Source organism: Bufo bufo, chromosome 2 (genome assembly GCF_905171765.1).
Source record: "Bufo bufo chromosome 2, aBufBuf1.1, whole genome shotgun sequence".
In the NCBI taxonomy this organism is placed as follows: Eukaryota; Metazoa; Chordata; class Amphibia; order Anura; family Bufonidae; genus Bufo; species Bufo bufo.
The window spans coordinates 667,094,478-667,112,514 of record NC_053390.1 but is presented as its reverse complement, the minus strand read 5'-3'; the positions used below and the strand labels follow the sequence as shown (position 1 = coordinate 667,112,514).

The 18,037-nt window shown below is 43.2% G+C and overlaps 1 protein-coding gene across 1 annotated transcript in view; it reads right to left on the bottom strand.

The window, feature by feature from the left end:
• Positions 1 to 204: 204 nt before the first annotated feature.
• ETFDH (electron transfer flavoprotein dehydrogenase) overlaps positions 205 to 18,037 on the bottom strand; it is a 41,266-nt gene continuing 23,433 nt past the window's right edge. Inside the window, exons 8-13 of the mRNA XM_040418600.1 lie at positions 11,029 to 11,169; positions 10,790 to 10,933; positions 10,429 to 10,597; positions 10,085 to 10,267; positions 3,009 to 3,230; positions 205 to 704 (exon numbers count right to left, since the gene is read on the bottom strand). Of these exons, the coding sequence (XP_040274534.1) occupies positions 541 to 704; positions 3,009 to 3,230; positions 10,085 to 10,267; positions 10,429 to 10,597; positions 10,790 to 10,933; positions 11,029 to 11,169 (1,023 nt within the window). The 3' untranslated portion in view covers positions 205 to 540. The remainder of the gene's footprint in view (positions 705 to 3,008; positions 3,231 to 10,084; positions 10,268 to 10,428; positions 10,598 to 10,789; positions 10,934 to 11,028; positions 11,170 to 18,037) is intronic.

The following is an 18,037-nucleotide window of genomic DNA, read 5'->3' as shown; positions in this document are numbered from 1 at the left end:
GGACTAATTCAGCATCATAAATTACCCCCTATGTACCTAGGCAAGACCTCTTGAAATGAAGACATCTAAACAGTACCCTAACAAAGATGAGGTCTGTCCTGTACTAATGTCGTTTTTTTATGATGTTCGACAGCTTCTCGAATGGATCTGTGTAAGCAGAAAACATAGAAGATAACTTTTGTAAAAATGTCAGATCTTTTTTTCACATAAAAACGTGGAACATACAAAGTTTTTCTTTTACATTAGATGCATAAATAAGGCATTGTCCGCAGCGGACTCTGAGCATGCCTCACAGTAGTCCTCAAGTCGACCAGATATAATAAGGCATTTCACTGGCACAATAAACCATTTTCCAAAGCAGAAATCAGATGCCCGTTCTACATTAGTGTGTTAGTGTCATCCCACAAGCAATGGTGGAACTCCACAGCCCTGGTATCACATTCGATTAAACCCTGATCAATTAATTTTCCAGAAACATTCTGGTGTCAGAGGTTGGTACCAGTCACTGATACTGTTCGAAATACTGCTCTGCAGGGGCGCTCACAACCCATTGTAGGCAGGTCCACCGCCACCTTCTGGCACAACCCAGTTGATATTCTGACTTGGATCTTTAATATCACAAGTCTTGCAGTGCACACAGTTCTGAGCATTGATTTGTAACCGTGATCCTTCACCCGATTCCAGGGGAACATATTCATAAACACCTGAAAAACAAGAACAATTTCCAAATGAACCTTCAGTCTGAAAGGTGCAGATCGGCAAATTTGTTAGGAATCTGCAATGGGTTTCTCTTTGTTTTGGCACTACACAATACTAAAGCAAGACTTCAATTAAAACCTGAACATTCAGAGTTAACTGCAATCCTAGGGGTTATCACACAAATTTCAAACTCGTTTCTTACCGGCTTAGGCTACTTTCACACTGGCGTTTCAGGGTTCGCCTATGAGATCCGTTTCAAGGCTCTCACAGGCGGCCCCAAACGGATCAGTTTATCCCCAATGCATTCTGAATGGATGCGGATCCATTCAGAATGCATCAGTTTGGCTTTGTTCCGCCTCCATTCCGCTCTGGAGGCGGACACCAAAACTCCATTCCGCCTGGCGGTGCGGAGCCGAACGGATCCGTCCTGACTTACAATGTAAGTCAATGAGGACGGATCCGTTTACATTGACACAATATTGGTGCAATTGTAAACGGATCCGTCCCCCATTGACTTTCAATGTAAAGTCAGGAGTCCCTATTAATATACCATCGGATCGGAATTTTCTCCAATCCGATGGTATATTTTAAATTGAAGCATCCCCATCACCATGGGAACGCCTCTATGTTAGAATATACCATCGGATTTGAGTTAGATCGTGAAAACTCAGATCCGACAGTATATTCTAACACAGAGGCGTTCCCATAGTGATGCGGCCAGACCCCCCTCCCTCCCCAGTATTAAAAGCATTGGTGGCCAGAATTTAGAATGAAGGGGGGGGGGGGGGGGATGGATTTATGACCTGTTTTAATTTGAGATTACTACAGCACTGAGGGGTGAGGAGAAAAGCTACTGAGTATGTTTGTCCACCAATGAATGCGGTACAAGGATGAACAATAGGGGGCGCTACCCAAGATGAAAATGTAATATACATACAAAAGAAAACTATTTTAAGCTCAACACTATCCCCGACCCCCCACAAGTTTGCATTCACAGGTCCTAAAACCCATTTCACATGAGCGCGTGCGGTCTGGGAAATATAGTCTGCGTGATGCCTGGACCGAGTGCAACTGAGACCCGAACTCACTGATCATAGTGATCTACGATGCTGTGAGCTCCAACCTGACCACGGATGTACTGTTCTCTGCACATGGCATCATTGGAGTACAGGACAGCAATGGATCTCACAGCATCATGGTCTTCATTTAAAGCATGAGTTCGGGTCAGCCAAGCCATGGTTGGTTTGGGAAATTAAGGCGTCACACGGACTGCGTTTCATGGACAACTCGTGTAATAGAGCTGATGTATAGATATTTGATCACTGGGACCCTAAACAGTTTATCTAGCTGCTTCTGTGCCATGGGGACAATAGTTGTCAGTAACTAAAATAGTAGCTATAAAACTCTCACCTGGTAACAAACGCCACAAAATTTTGTAGAAAAATCTAATTCTAGTAAATGAGTGATTTCTGAGTAACAGGCAGAAGTACCCTGCAATGGCGTTTATCAACTCTCAGTAACAAGCCAAAAATGAAGAATTCTGTACTATCACTTCCAGGAATAAGTGCTATTTTTTATACATTACCATTATTAGCTCAAAATCTGCATAGAAAGTGGATTAAAATTTTTTAAAGGGAATCTGTCACCACAAAATGCAGTGCAATCTGCAGGCAGCAGGTTATAGAGCAGGAGGAGCGGAGCAGATTGATGTATAGTTTTGTGGAAAAAGACTGCACAGCGTTTTCATAATGACCGGTTCCCTTTAAAGGGGTTGTCTCATCTCACCGCTACAAAGGCGAGATGAGACACAGTCCCGACCACCTCCCTGCCAGGAAACAGCAGTGCGCTCCGACGCTCGCTGTTTCAGTAGCTCCCACTGCCGTGCATGACAGCTACAGAAACAGCGTAGCACAACAAGCTATGTTGTTTCTGAGTTAGGGAAACAGCAGAGCTTGCACGGCAATGGGAGCTACTGAAACAGCGAGCGCCGGAGCGCACTGCTTTTTCATGGCCGGCTGGTGGTCGGGACTGTGTCTCATCTCGCCTTAGTAATGGCGAGATGAGACAACCCCTTTAAAAGTAAGACTTGAGTTTCTATGCCAGCCATTACTGAAGAGAAATTGTGCCATTTTCCGCAATTGATAAATCTGGCTTTCACCTACTCGCGGAGCTAATCACGTCCACTTTTCCACACGCTAAACATAGTGAAAGTGGTGTAAAAAACTTACAAAAAGTTGAAAGATCATGACATTACTGACCATGGTACACCACATTAGGTCACTTTCTTGAGTAGTCTCACTGCCACTCACCTGCTGGGCAGAATCTTTGTTCCGGGCCATCATATATAGCAAGGTTCCGGTTGACTGGTATGCTATCATCCCGTAATGTCAGATGTGCTGGCTGGTCATGCTCATGATTCGTACCGCTTAGAGCCACAGATGAAAGGAGGTCAAAACTAAGCTTGCCATCAGTTTTGGGGTACTCAATGGGTGTGCAATCCTTGGCTGGTTTTAGCTGGTTACTATCCAAACCTATTGGGGAAAACATAACTTCATTAGAAGTGCATTATACTGAATCATATTACATAACTAGAATAGGAATACAACTAAATATAGCAGATGATCCAGGAATCTGCCCAAAGGACATACGCATGACCGCATCCATTTTGCAGTCCACAAATCACAGAACTGCAAAATACGGATGTGGTGCGTGTGCTGTCTGCATTTTACTTGGGGACCCATGATCCATGTGCTGCAGCCATAGGTCTTAAGAACATGGCCTATACTTTTCTGCAAAATGCGGACCCATTGAACTCTTCTGATGCAACATGGACAGCATCCATATTTTGTGGATCAGCGATTTGCAGACAACAAAATGTCTAAATCAGACTACAGGAACAAAAAGGATACAGTCGTGTGCATGAGGCCTAAATGAGACTACAGGAACAAAAAGGATTTTCTTAGAACTTTTAAAGTCTAAGGGATCAGGGCTATGCTCGACGTTTAAAAGGAAACCTGTCGCTCTGAACATGCCGTCCGATCTGTCAGCACCATGTTACAGACCAAGAGGAGCTGAGCAGACTGATAACTTAATTCACTGATATCCCTCCTCTTTCCATTTGACTGGATCTAGACTTTAAAGGGGCTGTAAATGCTTGGGGGGGGGGAAGAGTCATAGAGCGCACCAGAGTCCTCTCCATAACGCCTCATGCACACGGCCATAAGCGTTCTGCTGTGAGCATGCAGACTTTCTTTTTTCCCCCCTAGTCTAGAGAAATGTCCTACCCTTGTCCGCAAAATGGAGACGAATAGAACAATTTATATATATATATTTTTTTTAAAGGAGCGCGGAACAGACTTACAGATGCAGCCTGCACACGTGTGTGCTGTCCACATCTACATTAAGACGAATGGGCCCGCATCAAACACAGATCAGAATCGGACTGAAACTACGGCCATGTGCATGAGCCCTTATATACGTATGTACTCTGGAGTCCTCTCTGCACTGTGACCGATCTATACTACTCCTACAATAGTCCAGAGTCCCTTTAAGGCAGCCTGGCTTTCGTGGACGCTGCAGCTTGAACTTTGGTCTAAAGTGGAGATAGACTGAGGTTGTGTGTAAACTACCGTCACCTCTTTACGAAGCAAGAAACAGGTCCAACTCCTGATAATATTCAGGACAGAGAGCGACTGGATTTCTCACACGCCGTTTCACATCAAGACTTCGGAGCATAAATTATTGGCAGAAAGCTTTTCTGTTCCCCTATTCAAGGTCACTGTTCCTGTGTTGGGCCCTGTTCACATATTCCGCAGTTTTGGCATGCCTCTGCCATCCACAGCCAAAACTGGGATTGGATCCAGCAGAGCATTATTATTAGTATTAAAATGCAAGTGAACATGAGCACCAAAAACAACAGCCGTCACTAGGACGAAGAGAAGAAAAGAAGCACAGTCTGGGCAGTGTAGCTACAAAACATGACTCCTCTATTACACGTCTACTGAACGACATTAGAGGAATTACATGGGGCTTCCCGTAAGAAATGTATGGAATCAGTGCAGTGATTGCCACTAAAGGAACCAAGTAGCAATGTGAGCATAGTAAATGGCTGGGACGTTTTTCCTATGGAAGCACGACCACGGCTGATAGATTGCAGGGTGGTCATAACCCCTGGATACGATCAGTGTATAATGTGATGGAAAAATGAATGAAGCCAGCAGAGGAGGCAATATGGACAATCACAATGCATTAGTAAGGGCCTTGTGTTAACTTTCTCTACATGGTAAATGCCACTTGCTGAAGTGAGACAACCCCTTTAAATGATAATGGGGAGATACTGTCCAGATATGGTACAGTGGAGAGGTAAGGTTCTTTTCTGATAGAACTATTAAGATTATTTGCTATTAGACTGACTGCAGAGCAGTTCATGTACATTTGACAATTCTGTGTTGTTTCCGTGTTTTACCCTCCGTCACCCCCTGTTAATCTGCACTGCCACACTGAAAAGAGTACTTCCATAGCATCTCCTTGTAACAGTCTGTAAAAAAAGGGACCGACAAGGATACCATCAGTGGTTTGTCCATGGTTTTCACAGACCTGTAGACTCTAATGGGAGTGTTTGGCAACACAGCCCAAAGCAGTGATTCCGTTTTTTCCATTGAGCCACAGTCAGTGAAAAAAAAAAAACTAAAACAAAAACACACACACACACACACACACATCACTGACGTGCATAAGAAATATTGCACGAATTAGATTTATATACTATGTTTAAATGAATCCAGTTTAACCACCTCAGCCCCCAGTGCTTAAACACCCTGAAAGACCAGGCCACTTTTTACACTTCTGACCTACACTACTTTCACCGTTTATTGCTCGGTCATGCAACTTACCACCCAAATGAATTTTACCTCCTTTTCTTCTCACTAATAGAGCTTTCATTTGGTGGTATTTCATTGCTGCTGACATTTTTACTTTTTTTGTTATTAATCGAAATTTAACGGTTTTTTTTTGCAAAAAAATGACATTTTTCACTTTCAGTTGTAAAATTTTGCAAAAAAAAAACGAGATCCATATATAAATTTTGCTCTAAATTTATTGTTCTACATGTCTTTGATAAAAAAAAAATGTTTGGGTAAAAAAAAAATGCTTTGGGTAAAAGTTATAGCGTTTACAAACTATGGTACAAAAATGTGAATTTCCGCTTTTTGAAGCAGCTCTGACTTTCTGAGCACCTGTCATGTTTCCTGAGGTTCTACAATGGCCAGACAGTACAAACACCCCACAAATGACCCCATTTCGGAAAGTACACACCCTAAGGTATTCGCTGATGGGCATAGTGAGTTCATAGAACTTTTTATTTTTTGTCACAAGTTAGCGGAAAATGATGATTTTTTTTTTTTTTCTTTCTTACAAAGTCTCATATTCCACTAACTTGTGACAAAAAATAAAAACTTCTATGAATTCACTATGCCCATCACGAAATACCTTGGGGTCTCTTCTTTCCAAAATGGGGTCACTTGTGGGGTAGTTATACTGCCCTGGCATTCTAGGGGCCCAAATGTGTGGTAAGGAGTTTGAAATCAAATTCTGTAAAAAATGACCTGTGAAATCCGAAAGGTGCTCTTTGGAATATGGGCCCCTTTGCCCACCTAGGCTGCAAAAAAGTGTCACACATCTGGTATCTCTGTATTCAGGAGAAGTTGAGGAATGTGTTTTGGGGTGTCATTTTACATATACCCATGCTGGGTGAGATAAATATCTTGGTCAAATGCCAACTTTGTATAAAAAAATGGGAAAAGTTGTCTTTTGCCAAGATATTTCTCTCACCCAGCATGGGTATATGTAAAATGACACCCCAAAACACATTCCCCAACTTCTCCTGAGTACGGAGATACCAGATGTGTGACACTTTTTTGCAGCCTAGGTGGGCAAAGGGGCCCACATTCCAAAGAGCACCTTTCGGATTTCACTGGTCATTTTTTACAGAATTTGATTTCAAACTCCTTACCACACATTTGGGCCCCTAGAATGCCAGGGCAGTATAACTACCCCACAAGTGACCCCATTTTGGAAAGAAGAGACCCCAACGTATTCGCTGATGGGCATAGTGAGTTCATGGAAGTTTTTATTTTTTGTCACAAGTTAGTGGAATATGAGACTTTGTATGAAAAAAAAAAAAAAAATCAGCATTTTCCACTAACTTGTGATAAAAAAAAAAAAATTCTAGGAACTCGCCATGCCCCTCACGGAATACCTTGGGGTGTCTTCTTTCCAAAATGGGGTCACTTGTGGGGTAGTTATACTGCCCTGGCATTTTCCAGGGGCCCTAATGTGTGGTAAGTAGGTAAATGACCTGTGAAATCCTAAAGGTGCTATTTGGAATATGTGCCCATTTGCCCACCTAGGCTGCAAAAAAGTGTCACACATGTGGTATCGCCGTATTCAGGAGAAGTTGGGGAATGTGTTTTGGGGTGTCATTTTACATATACCCTTGCTGGGTGAGAGAAATATCTTGGCAAAAGACAACTTTTCCCATTTTTGTTATACAAAGTTGGCATTTGACCAAGATATTTCTCTCACCCAGCATGGGTATATGTAAAATGACACCCCAAAACACATTCCCCAACTTCTCCTGAGTACGGCGATACCAGATGTGTGACACTTTTTTGCAGCCTAGATGCGCAAAGGTGCCCAAATTCCTTTTAGGAGGGCATTTTTAGACATTTGGATACCAGACTTCTTCTCACGCTTTGGGGCCCCTAGAATTCCAGGGCAGTATAAATACCCCACATGTGACCCCATTTTGGAAAGAAGACACCCCAAGGTATTCAATGAGGGGCATGGCGAGTTCATAGAATTTATTTTTTTTTGGCACAAGTTAGCGGAAATTGATATTTTTAATTTTTTTCTCACAAAGTCTCCCGTTCCGCTAACTTGGGACAAAAATTTCAATCTTTCATGGACTCAATATGCCCCTCACGGAATACCTGGGGGTGTCTTCTTTCCGAAATGGGGTCACATGTGGGGTATTTATACTGCCCTGGCATTCTAGGGGCCCTAAAGCGTGAGAAGAAGTCTGGAATATAAATGTCTAAAAAATTATACGCATTTGGATTCCGTGAGGGGTATGGTGAGTTCATGTGAGATTTTATTTTTTGACACAAGTTAGTGGAATATGAGACTTTGTAAGAAAAAAAAAAAATAATTCCGCTAACTTGGCCAAAAAAAATGTCTGAATGGAGCCTTACAGAGGGTGATCAATGACAGGGGGAGTGATCAATGACAGGGGGGTGATCAATGACAGGGGGGTGATCACCACAGTCATTGATCACCCCCCCTGGAAGGCTCCAGGGAGACGCCTGTATGTGTTTTGCGGATTCGATCCATCTATCAGTGGATCCGTAAAAATCATGCGGACATCTGAATGGAGCTTTACAGGGGGTTGATCAATGACAGGGGTGTAATCAATGACAGGGGGGTGATCAGGGAGTCTATATGGGGTGATAACCACAGTCATTGATCACGCCCCTGTAAGGCTTCATTCAGACGTCCGTATGCGTTTTGCGGATCCGATCCATCTATCAGTGCATCCGTAAAAATCATGCAAACATCTGAATGGAGCTTTACAGGGGGTTGATCAATGACAGGGGTGTAATCAATGACAGGGGGGTGATCAGGGAGTCTATATGGGGTGATAACCACAGTCATTGATCACGCCCCTGTAAGGCTTCATTCAGACGTCCGGATGCGTTTTGCGGATCCGATCCATCTATCAGTGGATCCGTAAAAATCATGCGGACATCTGAATGGAGCTTTACAGGGGGTTGATCAATGACAGGGGTGTAATCAATGACAGGGGGGTGATCAGGTAGTCTATATGGGGTGATAACCACAGTCATTGATCATGCCCCTGTAAGGCTTCATTCAGACGTCCGTATGCGTTTTGCGGATCCGATCCATCTATCAGTGCATCCGTAAAAATCATGCGGACATCTGAATGGAGCTTTACAGGGGGGTGATCAGGGAGTCTATATGGGGTGATAACCACAGTCATTGTTCATGCCCCTGTAAGGCTTCATTCAGACGTCCGGATGCGTTTTGCGGATCCGATCCATCTATCAGTGGATCCGTAAAAATCATGCGGACGTCTGAATGGAGCTTTACAGGGGGGTAATCAATGACAGGGGGGTAATCAATGACAGGGGGGTGATCAGGGAGTCTATATGGGGTGATCACCACAGTCATTGATCACGCCCCTGTAAGGCTTCATTCAGACGTCCGGATGCGTTTTGCGGATCCGATCCATCTATCAGTGGATCCGTAAAAATCATGCGGACGTCTGAATGGAGCTTTACAGGGGGTTGATCAATGACAGGGGGGTAATCAATGACAGGGGGGTGATCAGGGAGTCTATATGGGGTGATCAGGGGCTAATAAGGGGTTAATAAGTGACGGGGGGGGGGGGGGGGGTGTAGTGTAGTGTAGTGGTGCTTGGTGCTACTTTACTGAGCTACCTGTGTCCTCTGGTGGTCGATCCAAACAAAGGGGACCACCAGAGGACCAGGTAGCAGGTATATTAGACGCTGTTATCAAAACAGCGTCTAATATACCTGTTAGGGGTTAAAAAAACACATCTCCAGCCTGCCAGCGAACGATCGCCGCTGGCAGGCTGGAGATCAACTCTCTTACCTTCCGTTCCTGTGAGCGCGCGCGCCTGTGTGCGCGCGTTCACAGGAAGTCTCGCGTCTCGCGAGATGACGCATATATGCGTGACTGTGCGCAGTGCTGCCACCTCTGGAACGCGATCCTGCATTAGGCGGTCCGGAGGTGGTTAAAGGGGTTGTGTCACAAAGCAAATTCCACATTTTTCAAACCAGCACCTGGATCTGCTGTTCATTCTTTTCTTTTTTTTTTGTCCGTCTACCTGAGCTGGTCGCACACGCTCAGTTTAAATCTTAAACTGCCACCAGCCATATCTTCTGTCAGAAGCTGTGGCAGTTACAGGGAGAGAGCTGCAGCAGAAAGGACACGCCCTCCTGAGCTGCCAGGCTGAGGGTAATCTAGCGGAGCAGTTGGACCGGTGAATGTGGAGATCTCTGCATGTACTATATGAGGTCTGATTTTAATTTTTTACATCAATCATGGGATAACCCCTTTAACTGATCCTTTGGTATGTACAGTGGTTAAAGGGATTGCATCAAGTTAGAAACCGGAACTCCCGCCGATCATGAGAACAATGCTATCTCCAGCAACATGTAGAAAATAAGTGGAGTGGCAACAGACATGTGGGACCTGCTGCTCCATTCGTACAGGACCCCCATTTTCCTGTGGTCAGGGGGATACGCTTTTAACTTCTAACAAGCTGCTATCAAATGACTGGTACCTTTATGCTTCAATGTCCAAGGCTCCATTCCCCTTAGTATCCAGTAGAAAATACCAGTGTATAGCATGCCACCATACAATCCCAGAGGTCCATGGCAGGAAGGTCTGATGTTCCTCACGCTATAAAGCTCTTTCCATACCCAAGATTTTTTTATGTTTTCTTCATAGTCTGTGATATTGAGCCCTAGAAAACCAATGAACAGATAGAAGAAAAGAAGATAATGAGCGACACTCACTACATCACTCACTTCCACTGGCGGAAAGACACAGGTTTCACTAGATAAATGCATTGGGAGAGAAGATTTGTAGACACCTGATGATGCAACAATAAAATCTAGTAGATACCTTGAGTACTTGACTGGAGGTTTTCATCAGTCAGCTGCTTAAAGATGGATTCTGCTGCCAGCATGCCGCTCTTCATTGCTGTGTGGGTCCCTTTAATCTTTGGAACATTCAAGAAGCCAGGGCTGCATCCAACCAAAACTCCCCCAGGGAACGTGAGCTTTGGCAATGACTGAAAATATATATTTTTTAGAATTTCATAATAAGTCAGTGGAATTAAACTTCCTGATGCTAAACAATAAAAAAAAAAATTCTGAGACTCTATCCATTTCAAAAGAATCAGTTCTTCTAAAATCCCAATTGTCAAACTTTTTAACTAGGCTCTTACACAACACAGGAGAACAGACGAACGCAGGTACGTTACCTGGAAACCTCCTTCATTAAGAGCTCGTGCTCCGTAAGCAATTCGCGATCCACCCTCCAGTGTAGGGGACACCGAGGGGTGATGTTTCCACCTCTGGAACTCTCTGAATGGGTTCAAATATGGGTTCTGATAATCTAAGCCAACCTGGAAGGATACCACAAATTCACAATGTACAAGGCTTTTTGTAAATGCAGCAAGGATCGTTTTGGATGGTGCTCATTTGTAAGGCTTACACTTACCACAAAACCGAGAGCTACGAGTGGTTCTCCCTCATTGAGGTGATAAAGGAATGACCCACCATAGGTGTGTCTATCCAACGGCCAGCCCACAGTGTGCTCTACGAGACCGGGCTGCCACTTCTTCTCATCGATGAGCCAGAGCTGGGTGAAAAAATGCAAACATATGGTAATTAATATAATGCAATGAAAGACAATACATTACTGCTATAATGAAATCTAAACCACAGAAAACAATACTTAACCACCTCAGCCCCCAGTGCTTAAACACCCTGAAAGACCAGGCCACTTTTTACACTTCTGACCTACACTACTTTCACCGTTTATTGCTCGGTCATGCAACTTACCACCCAAATGAATTTTACCTCCTTTTCTTCTCACTAATAGAGCTTTCATTTGGTGGTATTTCATTGCTGCTGACATTTTTACTTTTTTTGTTATTAATCGAAATTTTACGATTTTTTTTGCAAAAAAATGACATTTTTCACTTTCAGTTGTAAAATTTTGCAAAAAAAAACGACATCCATATATAAATTTTGCTCTAAATTTATTGTTCTACATGTCTTTGATTAAAAAAAAATGTTTGGGTAAAAAAAAAAAATGGTTTGGGTAAAAGTTATAGCGTTTACAAACTATGGTACAAAAATGTGAATTTCCGCTTTTTGAAGCAGCTCTGACTTTCTGAGCACCTGTCATGTTTCCTGAGGTTCTACAATGGCCAGACAGTACAAACACCCCACAAATGACCCCATTTCGGAAAGTAGACACCCTAAGGTATTCGCTGATGGGCATAGTGAGTTCATAGAACTTTTTATTTTTTGTCACAAGTTAGCGGAAAATGATGATTTTTTTCTTTTTTTTTTTTTTTCTTACAAAGTCTCATATTCCACTAACTTGTGACAAAAAATAAAAACTTCCATGAACTCACTATGCCCATCACGAAATACCTTGGGGTCTCTTCTTTCCAAAATGGGGTCACTTGTGGGGTAGTTATACTGCCCTGGCATTCTAGGGGCCCAAATGTGTGGTAAGGAGTTTGAAATCAAATTCTGTAAAAAATGACGAGTGAAATCCGAAAGGTGCTCTTTGGAATATGGGCCCCTTTGCCCACCTAGGCTGCAAAAAAGTGTCACACATCTGGTATCTCCGTATTCAGTAGAAGTTGGGGAATGTGTTTTGGGGTGTCTTTTTACATATACCCATGCTGGGTGAGATAAATATCTTGGTCAAATGCCAACTTTGTATAAAAAAATGGGAAAAGTTGTCTTTTGCCAAGATATTTCTCTCACCCAGCATGGGTATATGTAAAAAGACACCCCAAAACACATTCCCCACCTTCTCCTGAGTACGGAGATACCAGATGTGTGACACTTTTTTGCAGCCTAGATGGGCAAAGGGGCCCACATTCCAAAGAGCACCTTTCGAATTTCACTCGTCATTTTTTACAGAATTTGATTTCAAACTCCTTACCACACATTTGGGCCCCTAGAATGCCAGGGCATTATACCTACCCCACAAGTGACCCCATTTTGGAAAGAAGAGACCCCAGGGTATTCGCTGATGGGCATAGTGAGTTCATGGAAGTTTTTATTTTTTGTCACAAGTTAGTGGAATATGAGACTTTGTATGAAAAAAAAAAAAAAAAAAAAAAAAAAAAATCATCATTTTCCACTAACTTGTGACAAAAAATAAAAAATTCGAGGAACTCGCCATGCCCCTCACGGAATACCTTGGGGTGTCTTCTTTCCAAAATGGGGTCACTTGTGGGGTAGTTATACTGCCCTGGCATTTTCCAGGGGCCCTAATGTGTGGTAAGTAGGTAAATGACCAGTGAAATCCGAAAGGTGCTCTTTGGAATGTGGGCCCCTTTGCCCACCTAGGCTGCAAAAAAGTGTCACACATCTGGTATCGCCGTACTCAGGAGAAGTTGGGGAATGTGTTTTGGGGTGTCTTTTTACATATACCCATGCTGGGTGAGATAAATATCTTGGTCAAATGCCAACTTTGTATAAAAAAATGGGAAAAGTTGTCTTTTGCCAAGATATTTCTCTCACCCAGCATGGGTATATGTAAAATGACACCCCAAAACACATTCTCCACCTTCTCCTGAGTACGGAGATACCAGATGTGTGACACTTTTTTGCAGCCTAGGTGGGCAAAGGGGCCCATATTCCAAAGAGCACCTTTCGGATTTCACTCGTCATTTTTTACAGAATTTGATTTCAAACTCCTTACCACACATTTGGGCCCCTAGAATGCCAGGGCAGTATAACTACCCCACAAGTGACCCCATTTTGGAAAGAAGAGACCCCAGGGTATTCGCTGATGGGCATAGTGAGTTCATGGAAGTTTTTATTTTTTGTCACAAGTTAGTGGAATATGAGACTTTGTATGAAAAAAAAAAAAAAAAAAAAAAAATCATCATTTTCCACTAACTTGTGACAAAAAATAAAAAATTCTAGGAACTCGCCATGCCCCTCACGGAATACCTTGGGGTGTCTTCTTTCCAAAATGGGGTCACTTGTGGGGTAGTTATACTGCCCTGGCATTTTCCAGGGGCCCTAATGTGTGGTAAGTAGGTAAATGACCAGTGAAATCCGAAAGGTGCTCTTTGGAATGTGGGCCCCTTTGCCCACCTAGGCTGCAAAAAAGTGTCACACATCTGGTATCGCCGTATTCAGGAGACGTTGGGGAATGTGTTTTGGGGTGTCTTTTTACATATACCCATGCTGGGTGAGAGAAATATCTTGGCAAAAGACAACTTTTTCCATTTTTTTATACAAAGTTGGCATTTGACCAAGATATTTATCTCACCCAGCATGGGTATATGTAAAATGACACCCCAAAACACATTCCCCACCTTCTCCTGAGTACGGAGATACCAGATGTGTGACACTTTTTTGCAGCCTAGATGCGCAAAGGGGCCCAAATTCCTTTTAGGAGGGCATTTTTAGACATTTGGATACCAGACTTCTTCTCACGCTTTGGGGCCCCTAGAATGCCAGGGCAGTATAAATACCCCACATGTGACCCCATTTTGGAAAGAAGACACCCCAAGGTATTCAATGAGGGGCATGGCGAGTTCATAGAAATTTTTTTTTTTGGCACAAGTTAGCGGAAATTGATATTTTTTATTTTTTTCTCACAAAGTCTCCCGTTCCGCTAACTTGGGACAAAAATTTCAATCTTTCATGGACTCAATATGCCCCTCACGGAATACCTGGGGGTGTCTTCTTTCCGAAATGGGGTCACATGTGGGGTATTTATACTGCCCTGGCATTCTAGGGGTCCTAAAGCGTGAGAAGAAGTCTGGAATATAAATGTCTAAAAATTTTTACGCATTTGGATTCCGTGAGGGGTATGGTGAGTTCATGTGAGATTTTATTTTTTGTCACAAGTTAGTGGAATATGTGACTTTGTAAGAAAAAAAAAAAAATTCCGCTAACTTGGGCCAAAAAAAAGACTGAATGCAGCCTTACAGAGGGGGGGGGGGGGGGGGGATCAATGACAGGGGGGTGATCAATGACAGGGGGGGTGATCAGGGAGTCTATATGGGGTGATCACCCAACTGTCATTGATCACCCCCCTGTAAGGCTGCATTCAGACGTCCGTATGATTTTTACGGATCCGATCAGTCTATCAGTGGATCCGTAAAAATCATGCGGACATCTGAATGGAGCTTTACAGGGGGGTGATCAATGACAGAGGGGTAATCAATGACAGGGGGGTGATCAGGGAGTCTATATGGGGTGATCACCACAGTCATTGATCACTCCCCTGTAAGGCTGCATTCAGACGTCCGTATGATTTTTACGGATCCGATCAGTCTATCAGTGGATCCGTAAAAATCATGCGGACATCTGAATGGAGCTTTACAGGGGGGTGATCAATGACAGAGGGGTAATCAATGACAGGGGGGTGATCAGGGAGTCTATATGGGGTAATCACCACAGTCATTGATCACTCCCCTGTAAGGCTGCATTCAGACGTCCGTATGATTTTTACGGATCCGATCAGTCTATCAGTGGATCCGTAAAAATCATGCGGACATCTGAATGGAGCTTTACAGGGGGGTGATCAATGACAGAGGGGTAATCAATGACAGGGGGGTGATCAGGGAGTCTATATGGGGTGATCACCACAGTCATTGATCACTCCCCTGTAAGGCTGCATTCAGACGTCCGTATGATTTTTACGGATCCGATCAGTCTATCAGTGGATCCGTAAAAATCATGCGGACATCTGAATGGAGCTTTACAGGGGGGTGATCAATGACAGGGGGGTAATCAATGACAGGGGGGTGATCAGGGAGTCTATATGGGGTGATCACCACAGTCATTGATCACTCCCCTGTAAGGCTCCATTCAGACGTCCGTATGATTTTTACGGATCCGATCAGTCTATCAGTGGATCCGTAAAAATCATGCGGACATCTGAATGGAGCTTTACAGGGGGGTGATCAATGACAGGGGGTGATCAGGGAGTCTATATGGGGTGATCACCTCCGTCATTTATCACTCCCCTGTAAGGCTGCATTCAGACGTCCGTATGATTTTTACGGATCCGATCAGTCTATCAGTGGATCCGTAAAAATCATGCGGACATCTGAATGGAGCTTTACAGGGGGGTGATCAATGACAGGGGGGTAATCAATGACAGGGGGGTGATCAGGGAGTCTATATGGGGTGATCAGGGGTGATCAAGGGCTAATAAGGGGTTAATAAGTGACGGGGGGGGGGGGTGTAGTGTAGTGGTGCTTGGTGCAACATATTACTGAGCTGCCTGTGTCCTCTGGTGGTCGATCCAAACAAAGGGGACCACCAGAGGACCAGGTAGCAGGTATATTAGACGCTGTTATCAAAACAGCGTCTAATATACCTGTTAGGGGTTAAAAAAATCACATCTCCAGGCTGCCAGCGAACGATCGCCGCTGGCAGGCTGGAGATCAACTCTCTTACCTTCCGTTCCTGTGAGCGCGCGCGCCTGTGTGCGCGCGTTCACAGGAAATCTCGCGTCTCGCGAGAGGACGCACCGGCGCGTCCACCCAGAACAACAGGACCGCCGCAAAGACGCAATCCTGCGTACGGCGGTCCTGAGGTGGTTAATATGCAAATAAAACCCTAGCACTAGATGCATGTCTTTACACGGCTGAATGCCCCATGTTTGCCTATTAGGCAGTGCCTGTCAGGTTCAGCATGATACACTGCACTACATACAGTACAGACCAAAAGTTTGGACACACCTTCTCATTCAAAGAGTTTTCTTTATTTTCATGACTATGAAGGCATCAAAACTATGAATTAACACATGTGGAATTATATACATAACAAACAAGTGTGAAACAACTGAAAATATGTCATATTCTAGGTTCTTCAAAGTAGCCACCTTTTGCTTTGATTACTGCTTTGCACACTCTTGGCATTCTCTTGATGAGCTTCAAGAGGTAGTCCCCTGAAATGGTCTTCCAACAGTCTTGAAGGAGTTCCCAGAGATGCTTAGCACTTGTTGGCCCTTTTGCCTTCATTCTGCGGTCCAGCTCACCCCAAACCATCTCGATTGGGTTCAGGTCCGTTGACTGTGGAGGCCAGGTCATCTGGCGCAGCACCCCATCACTCTCCTTCATGGTCAAATAGCCCTTACTTTCAAAGATTTCCCAATTTTTCGGCTGACTGACTGACCTTCATTTCTTAAAGTAATGATGGCCACTCGTTTTTCTTTACTTAGCTGCTTTTTTCTTGCCATAATACAAATTCTAACAGTCTATTCAGTAGGACTATCAGCTGTGTATCTACCTGACTTCTCCTCAACGCCACTGATGGTCCAAACCCCATTTATAAGGCAAGAAATCCCACTTATTAAACCTGACAGGGCACACCTGTGAAGTGAAGACCATTTCAGGGGACTACCTCTTGAAGCTCATCAAGAGAATGCCAAGAGTGCGCAAAGCAGTAATCAAAGCAAAAGGTGGCTACTTTGAAGAACCTAGAATATGACATATTTTCAGTTGTTTCACACTTGTTTGTTATGTATATAATTCCACATGTGTTAATTCATAGTTTTGATGCCTTCATAGTCATGAAAATAAAGAAAACTCTTTGAATGAGAAGGTGTGTCCAAACTTTTGGTCTGTACTGTAAGTAGCAGTGTATTATGGAACCAATCGGAGAATCACACCTCCCCTTGTGGAACTAATAAGTAAAAAAAAAGAAATAACGTTTTTTTTTTTAAAAACACACTTTTCTATTGAAAAATGCTTTAATGGAAAAAAAAATAAAAAATAAATAAAGCTAGCCACTGCTTCAGTAATGACCTGAACCATACAATTATCACGTACTTGATCCTGCGTGGGGAATAAAAAACAAAAAAAAGGAAAAAAAAAAACAACCCAGAATTGCTGTTTTTTGTTTATCCGCCACAAAAAAAAAAACTGAATAAAAAGTGATCAAAATGGTGTGTGTACCCCAAAATGATACTAATGAAAACTACAAGGCATCCACCAAAAATCAAGCGCTTATACAGCTCCGTAGAATAAAAAATAAAAAGAGCTACGAGTCTTGAGATGCGGCGATGCAAATTGGTGTATTTAAAACGACAACTTTACAAGCCCTCATACGGCTACGTTGATGGAAAAATTTTAACGTTTTAGTTCTTGAAATGCGACAATGAAAAAAACTAACAAAAAAAACCCACAGGCCACTAAAGTGCAAAACAGGTCGGTCACTCAGAGGTTAACAACTACTTACATTCCTCATGTAAGAACATTTCTGGTGTATCTTTTCTTATGCCTCTCTGTTGTGCAGTTTCTCTATTATTCCTACTAGAAGTCTAGGTATTACCAGCTTCGTGGAGCGATACATGCGAGGCTCATGTCTGCAGCAATTGTGATTATTAGGAGACTGACACTTGTTCTCTTATCAGTATTCATCTGGTAAATTTGATGCCACATTACTGTGTTCTCGGACTTTTCAGGTATGACATTTTTATCTTCAATAATATAGTGGTTGATACTTTG